At 40.9% G+C, this 7,444-nt stretch overlaps 2 protein-coding genes across 12 annotated transcripts in view; one reads left to right on the top strand and one right to left on the bottom strand.

The window, feature by feature from the left end:
* Window positions 1-6: 6 nt before the first annotated feature.
* The window catches only part of RagC-D (Ras-related GTP binding C/D), a 34,158-nt gene continuing 26,720 nt past the window's right edge, over window positions 7-7,444 (bottom strand). Inside the window, exons 1-6 of one of the 6 annotated variants that reach the window (XM_022848403.2) lie at window positions 4,099-4,343; window positions 2,294-2,576; window positions 1,935-2,079; window positions 1,460-1,709; window positions 731-1,010; window positions 7-423 (exon numbers count right to left, since the gene is read on the bottom strand). In XM_022848403.2, the coding sequence (XP_022704138.1) occupies window positions 251-423; window positions 731-1,010; window positions 1,460-1,709; window positions 1,935-2,079; window positions 2,294-2,576; window positions 4,099-4,101 (1,134 nt within the window). In that variant the 5' untranslated portion in view covers window positions 4,102-4,343 and the 3' untranslated portion in view covers window positions 7-250. Of the gene's footprint in view, window positions 424-730; window positions 1,011-1,459; window positions 1,710-1,934; window positions 2,080-2,293; window positions 2,577-2,732; window positions 2,750-3,380; window positions 3,813-3,846; window positions 4,071-4,098; window positions 4,344-7,444 lie in introns of those variants that run through there. The other 5 variants (XM_022848405.2, XM_022848402.2, XM_022848406.2 and 2 more) reach the window with 5 other exon arrangements.
* Zw (glucose-6-phosphate 1-dehydrogenase Zw) overlaps window positions 5,357-7,444 on the top strand; it is a 63,673-nt gene continuing 61,585 nt past the window's right edge. For 2 of the 6 annotated variants that reach the window (XM_022848393.2, XM_022848392.2), the window contains exon 1: window positions 5,357-5,950. The gene's annotated coding sequence lies outside the window, so the exon portion shown is untranslated. The remainder of the gene's footprint in view (window positions 5,951-7,444) is intronic. The other 4 variants (XM_022848399.2, XM_022848396.2, XM_086971932.1 and 1 more) reach the window with 3 other exon arrangements.

Raw genomic sequence — 7,444 nt, 5'->3', positions numbered from 1 at the left:
TATATATATATATATTATAGGCCACGTTACTCTACAGAAACGTAACATGTCCAACAACGATAGGTTATACAATTGTTTGTTATGGTTCTCTTCGCCGAACGGTTGCAGGTATGGAGAAGCGAGCAGTTTGACACAAGTAACGTAATAACATCCTTCCCTAGAGTTGCGTGTAACAATACGCTGATATTCTGAAGCGTAGTGTCTTGGTGCTCGCGTGCTACATTAATTTTATGAACGTGACTCTAAAAATTTAGGCGACTGTATTAGGCGGCGTAGCAGGAGACAGGTAGACATTGTTACTCGTTTCGAGGTTATTAGAGAGATTGGAAGTATCTGGAGTCGCTGTTGAGTTCTCCTTACTGCGCAATCGAAACAGCTGCGTGACTCCTTGCTTGAAGCCATCAAAGTTGTAGTCGATCAGCCCTGCATGTTGGTATTGGGCAGGGCCAAGAAAACAGAAATGGTTAGTTTTACACAACGCCTTCCTGCAGCTCAATATAAGTGTTTCAATAATCACGTTTCACTACACCATTGGAGCTACGGTCGCAATGAGGTAAAATTTTCGTTTAGCGTCATTACTGAAACGTTAAACACCTGTAATTTGTAGAAAAAGACAAGTTTTCTAAAAAAAAAAAAAATGACCTAATTTTTTTTTAAAAGTAAAGTACACTGGCCTCTGGTTCATAAACTATAGTACTTGATAGAATCATATCATAACGTTTATACGAACCATGATTTTTGAAGTTGTCCATTCGTATTATACAGACAAGAGCTAAGTCCTGACCCACTTCTCGAAGATATAGAACTGTCTCATTACTGAGCCGAACCAGTGATCCTGCTTGCTGGTCGAATTGACTACCAGGCCGACCATAAATGGTCGAGATGTCTGTTGCTAAGTCAAGCATGTCACAGCATAATTCGTAAAGCTGCATATCTACAGGGAAGACATCCGTTGCGATATAGATTTTTGACGGTAGGTCGAACAGGAAGCCTCGCTCGACTAGAGAATTCTGCGAAGAAGAACAGAGAAAATCGTACGAAAGATGAATATATAATCTTAAATAATAAATTAGGATATATTGCAACTGCGTTAACAACTAAACTTGCGTAGTCTTGAATTATAACTAGCTATGGCATTATACATTCTCTTATGTATAAGGCTTGAGAAATGTGCAGTTACGTCTGTGATAAAGATGTAACAAGATTTAACTTTGGCTATGAGAATAAATAAGGGGATGACATTTTACAGTTTTCGTAACTGTGGATTTAAAGCTGTCGTGAGTAAATAATAACGCAAAAATATTTTAAATTTTCAGTCCGGTGCTGGCGTTAAGCAAGCGGCTGGTCCCTTCCATCACGAAACGAAATGCCTTGATTCGAACCCGGCTGTGACCTACGCCATTGCCTAAGTGTAACAGAAAAATGCACCTTTGCGGGAACAAATTTAAGTGTTTCCTACCGATATGAAGACGTTGAGTAGGTTTTCAAGCATTGGCAGCTGAGGTATCAATCGCTGGACGCATTTGGAGAAGGCCTCAAAGACTGAGTGGTCATAAATTGAGGTAAGATTAAGGGCTACCTGGGCGCTCAAGTTATCGGTGGCGGACTCGATCTGTGACTGAACTTCGCGTTGCGTTTCAATTTTTTGGTCATCCGAAAGACCGTCCACTTTATGGATGAATACATCTATGTTGACATTCGGATTTAGTCTGTAATGCAGATAGAAGTTAAAGCCTTATATTTCATTGATCTGAGATGACTCATTACCTTACATATCTTATGCGTATATGACATACTACAAACATAATCCAATCTCATCACGTTAATAGGTTTAGGCAATTACATGTCTCGACTGTTGCCAAGCTTTAAATCGGTATCACCTAATAAATTCTTCACGAGCTTTATAAGTTTATTGACATAATTACAATACAAACCTGTGCGCTTTATCGACTGCGAGAAGCATGGTATTTACAGCCTCTTTGACTTCGGACAGTTCGTTTTGTGCATCAATGACGAATACGATCCCATCGCAATCCTCGAATAGGCTTGCATTTTTCTCATCCTTGAGATCGATAGCACCTAAGCAATGTGTCGGGCAGGGCCCGTAAGAATTACACGGGCGAACGCAATTTTCAAACTGTGATGCTAATATCCTAGCATAATATTATCTAAAGACGTCAAACAGGCTTCAACGATAAATGGCAGTGGTCAAGTAGTTTACTAGCTGGGCACGAAAAACATAGTTAATTCACATTAGTGATATACAGTTATAGTGATCCGTGTTACATCTTACCGAAGATATCCCAGATTTCGAGCTGGACGAAGGGCGAGTTTTTTATGAACTCCTTTTTTATATCATTGTTGCTCTCGAGATAAAGAGTCTCTGTTGAGTTCATCTTATGAAATACTACTTCAATGATTGAGCTTTTGCCGCTACGTGTGTGCCCCATAAGCAGAATTTTAGGTTGACCCGATCCGCTACCCCGTTCTCCACCCCGTGCATCCGCTTCCGTATCACCATATTGAAAATCACGGGGAAACGAACCCGCGATTGAGAGATCTTCAGCTTGATATGACTGCAAGGATGATTATTGTTGAACGTATTTAACATTAGTCAAATGAGATACTAAACAGAACTTCAAATCGCCTGTAACGGTCAACAATTATATATTAATTGCACGCAAAAGCTGTATACACATTTCACAGTGATCTACAAGGGAACAAGGACTCACTGGCTAGAATCGAGGATAAACATTCCGAGTAAAAATTGTTCTTAGTAAATACGGCAATCTATGGAAAATGCGTATTTTCCGTTCATAACGTTAGTCACTTGAAGTCAGCGTCACCTTTTAATACTGTCAGTTACTAGAATACAAGTTCAATTTAACTGGGGAACTTCACGATTGCTTGAAAAAAACACGCGTCTTTACATTTTCGAACGAAACACCTTAACGAGAAATTAATTCACCAAATATCGATTTCATCAAGTGCAGTTCGGAGGCTGCTAATTAGATAGGGTAGAAGAGTTTCCGATTATTGCATTGCGTTAAGTCGATCTCTCGCTCTGTCGGTACGATTCAAACTTTTCATTCGAATCACGCCCCACTTAACGGGATATACCATACAACAATACAAGATATCACGAGGTTATACATTGATGAAATCTTACAAACACGTTTTCCATAGGGAAGTCATCGAACGCTTCCCAGAAACTTTATCACGCCGCTATATTGCCGTGCCAGATAGATAAAAAGGATAGTCGTGACTTGTCTCTAATCGACAAGCGTGAAAGAGAGATTCGGATTATCGGGTGACAGGTTGACATCGGAATACGCATAGCCCAAAAAATAACATCTTTACAAAATATTAAAGAGACTAACCTCTAAAATTGTTTAAGAAACATGAGCATTAAGCTCTCTTTGAATGCTGATTAAAAGACAAATCACCGTTTCCACAGTAATCTACACAATGTCCAGTCGGATAGTGGACGATGCTAATTGAATTATTACACATTTCTTTTATGCACATGTTACGACGAGTCAACGACATCTGAGACTAGAACTATGGGCGACACAATCCATTATATTGAGAACACCATTTGTACTACAATCAGAAATGATGTATGGGATAGGCTCGTAACTCATATTTAGGGCTTCCCGCTGTAAGTCAGTCCTGTTACATTCTCGTTACACCTTAATCGTTGATAATAATAACATGCAGTAGACAATAGTGTAAGACCGTGGGCATATTCTTACAAAACGAATAAATGAGCCGATATATTCGCAATAATAGAAGACACCAATTATTGTTTAAATAACCAGTAATTTTCCCCTACAAGAAAGCTACCTTGTACACCCGCCGCATCGTAACTTGGCACCGTTCCGCGGCAACAGGCAACTCTGCACTCATATAAAAAAAAAAGATAATAGAACCGATCATGAAAATACAGTACACTATTTGAATATTTTTCTTAAACAAGAGATGACAGTAGTAATAACTCAATGATGGAAAGCGACTCGAATATCCCACAGCACTGACAAATTTAAGGAATGGCTGTTTTGAATCAAGCTTTGGCAGGCGCTGTATGTTCTATCATACCATGCCCTTTCTACATTGGTGATTACAGGATGAATTATCGCTACTAAGCGGCGCCTCTCAGCTAGATCAACAAGAGTCAATTTTCGATCCGCTGCAGCAACGCTTCGTCCATTGAGTTAACACTAAATCAGATGAAATCCGTTTGACTCGTCGCGCCGGACATCGTATTAATACACACTCCACCACAAGCTAATCCCCACTGCTAATGCTACTTTTCCATGCTGAAACAGACAGAATGTTCTATGACGCACCGGACACCTGGTGTTGTTGGCATTCGCTGAGCAGACGCCCAATGCGGTAAACGCGAGTCCATTGTGTAAAATGGCGCAGATTTCAAATCAACTAGAGTACCGTAAAGCTGACGACTCAGTTGATACAAACCATAAATACAGGTTCGAATCCAAACTTAGACACACTCCATTTCATGCTGAGAGCCAGCCTACCCAACGTGAAACACGTAAAACGTTTCAGCAGACATTTACAGCCTATTTAAACAGCTAGAATAAAATCGAGGGCGAGTGCGGGCGCGCATCATGCGCGCGACTAGAGCGCCAGTAAGAGGTATTGCCTGTTTCTCGGGTACCGCCTCTGGCCTTTTTCGTGAGGTGACATAACATTCATTTAATGCATCGTTAACGGCCATTTAGTAATCCCCTTCAAATGGTGCCATATACCATTGTTTTAATAAATCATAATATATAGCGTAAATGATTTGATTCACTTGCGTAGCAAGGTTCATAAATTAATAAATTACTAAAACCTTATTGATCTTTAAACCGTGTAAAGCAACGTTTTCTTCACTATGCTTTCCATTCTATCTGCATATATAGCGTCCAGCTGATGCTTAGCAAACCGTCAATAATCGCTAGTGGTCAAATGGTTATTGGGTGATTCACCAAACATCCATTGACTGCTGGCACCCGTGGAGTCGACAATGCGATCGTCAAATTCCACAGTTATTTCCATTCAAAAACCCTTGTACCTCTATAATTTTTTCTCTCGCTCTCTCTTACTGTGCTTCACGTCAGTTTTTTCCTCTGGGTTCCCCTCTGCGGCCACTGGGAGCTCCCCAATCAGGTCTGTCCCTTTCTCACGAAAGCGAGGTCTGTTATGTTTGCGCCGGTGTTCTGTGCCCCTTCGTAGATGCCCTCTCCTCCTGAAGCAATCGGATTGCCCGTTACTTATGCTAGTCGCTGGCTGTCTGCCCTTTCATCGCCCGTGTCAGCCAGCTGCTTGCAGCTGCTGTACGAGGGGACTGTTACAGCCGTGGCGGCAGCACTTATAGCGGTGATGGCGAGGATTCGAAGATCGAAGTCGGTGAGAGGGCCGTTATTGTTGCTGGCAAATACGACAGGTCTCCCTTCTTCTCGTGCTCGTCGATAATAGAATTAGTAGCAGCGGCAACAACGAGTCAGCAAGCAAAACGAGCTGCTGTTACCAGCTAGCTGTTTGCCGGTCACGAAGAGTGGACACTTGTGGTTGCGTTCCAGCAGTTATAGGTTGTACGGCGAAAAATCTTCACGCAGTCAGTAGTGGCCAGACGATACAGTGCATAATGGTGTGTCCTCGTCTGTGCATCTAGTGCACACACTACTTTAACTACAGTGATCTATCGAGAGAGAAAAGAGTAAGGCATAAACGTAACTAAGTGTATTGAGCTGAACGCTGCTTTTCCGCTACTACTGTTCTTTTTTTAGCTTGCGCTAGCGAGAGAGAGCAAGTTCTTTCGGACAATCCTGTTACGTGCTACAGCAGATGTGACACCCGCTCTAGCATTTTGACACGACGGAACTCATGCGGCAGCTGTTCTAAATTGTGCGAGCAGTGCGCGAGCATATGAGATACGTTTCAGGTACAACGTTGTTCGTCTTTATTGGACTATCATTTACTGCCATGTTGTAGCAGATTATCTCAGACCAAGCAGCAACTGATGCATAGTACGTTATAACTTAGATGTTGTTTTTATCTTTGCTACTGTATTCTACGGTATAACGTGTTGATTGCAGAATCGTTTCTACTGGCTTCTTGTCCCACTGTCCATGCGACCCATTCTTATAATCTACTTTTCTACTGTTCGGCTAACAGTTGCTAATCACTGCAAGTCTTGCACTAAGAAGTTCATGTGAGCGCGGGAGTGACCGCGTTTGCCGGTTCTTTCGCCGTGAGCGTGTTTACTGCTCAACGTAATATATTAGAGCTCAGTCTGGTTTGTTATAGCCACTATTGTCACCGGAGGCTGAGCTTATGCTGCTGACGTACGACATGTTGTACGATCGGTTGATGGTTCCATTGGTTCATTTACTTATCCGCTGTCCGTACAAAGTAATATAGACTTTGACGTGTGCTGTCTTTTCTTGAATAGTAAAATAAAAAAGAATTCGGTAAATGTTGCGCCGTCAGTATACGCTACTACGACTGTTGCTGCGAGCTGAGTAGTACCATTTTGCCCTGATCGATGCCTATTACTATCTATTACATCGGAAATAACACAAGTGCTAAGAACGCATGGCGCGCTCCACTAACCTTTAATATTAACAGATATATAGATTATCAAGGTTTGCAGAGATATGTAGGTGGAAATAATAACTTAATGGTTTTCTATATAAACGTAAAAGAGAAACGTACTGCCTAAATACAAATTCATAAGCAGTAAGCGTTAATGCAGAATTACTTAATATCAGTCAGTGTACTAGAGGTTCGATGCGAATCTTACGTTCGCCTGCAATCAACTTTCAAGTGATTAACGGCTGTTAATGAATAAAGGGCGTATAGACGATATATTTAATAGGGGCAATAATATTCAACTAAGAAATCAAAAAAGGATAAGAAACATATTGTAGTACGTGGTTATGGATAGCCAGTTTATTGGAACAATGCTTCTATATGAATCAAGTGTTTGTAACTAACTTGACATGTGTTAGTTACTAAATTATCGGTCAGATATATTGAAGTAACCTAAATAGCATATTAGTTATCAGTGCCATTGCTTTGCAATTTGGGCGATCTGTTTTGGAAGACGCATTTTTGCAGCGGGTTTGGATTTCTCGACGGACGTGTATTAGAGCTCTTTGTTTACGTTTACGAATAACAAAAATTAGGTACTAGTTGATAAAATTGTTCACTTTTGACTTATCATTGAATCGCCGTTCCGAACAACTAATTGTATCTAGTTTACAGAGTGTCGTTTAGTAGTGACAGGTACAATTTTTAGGCTCATAGTGTCGTTTGCAGGTATTAGCCAGATATTGAGAGACTTCAGGACCCGTTTTATGGCATAAAGTGCGCATTTTTATGGGGACACCATTCTAGTGGAGCAACTGCTCTAACGTTAATTACATGACCATAT

This window comes from Varroa jacobsoni, unplaced genomic scaffold, assembly GCF_002532875.2.
Source record: "Varroa jacobsoni isolate VJ856 unplaced genomic scaffold, vjacob_1.0 scaffold_1349, whole genome shotgun sequence".
Classification (NCBI taxonomy): domain Eukaryota; kingdom Metazoa; phylum Arthropoda; class Arachnida; order Mesostigmata; family Varroidae; genus Varroa; species Varroa jacobsoni.
Note: the sequence above shows the minus strand (reverse complement) of the source record. Positions and strands in the feature narration are given on the sequence as shown.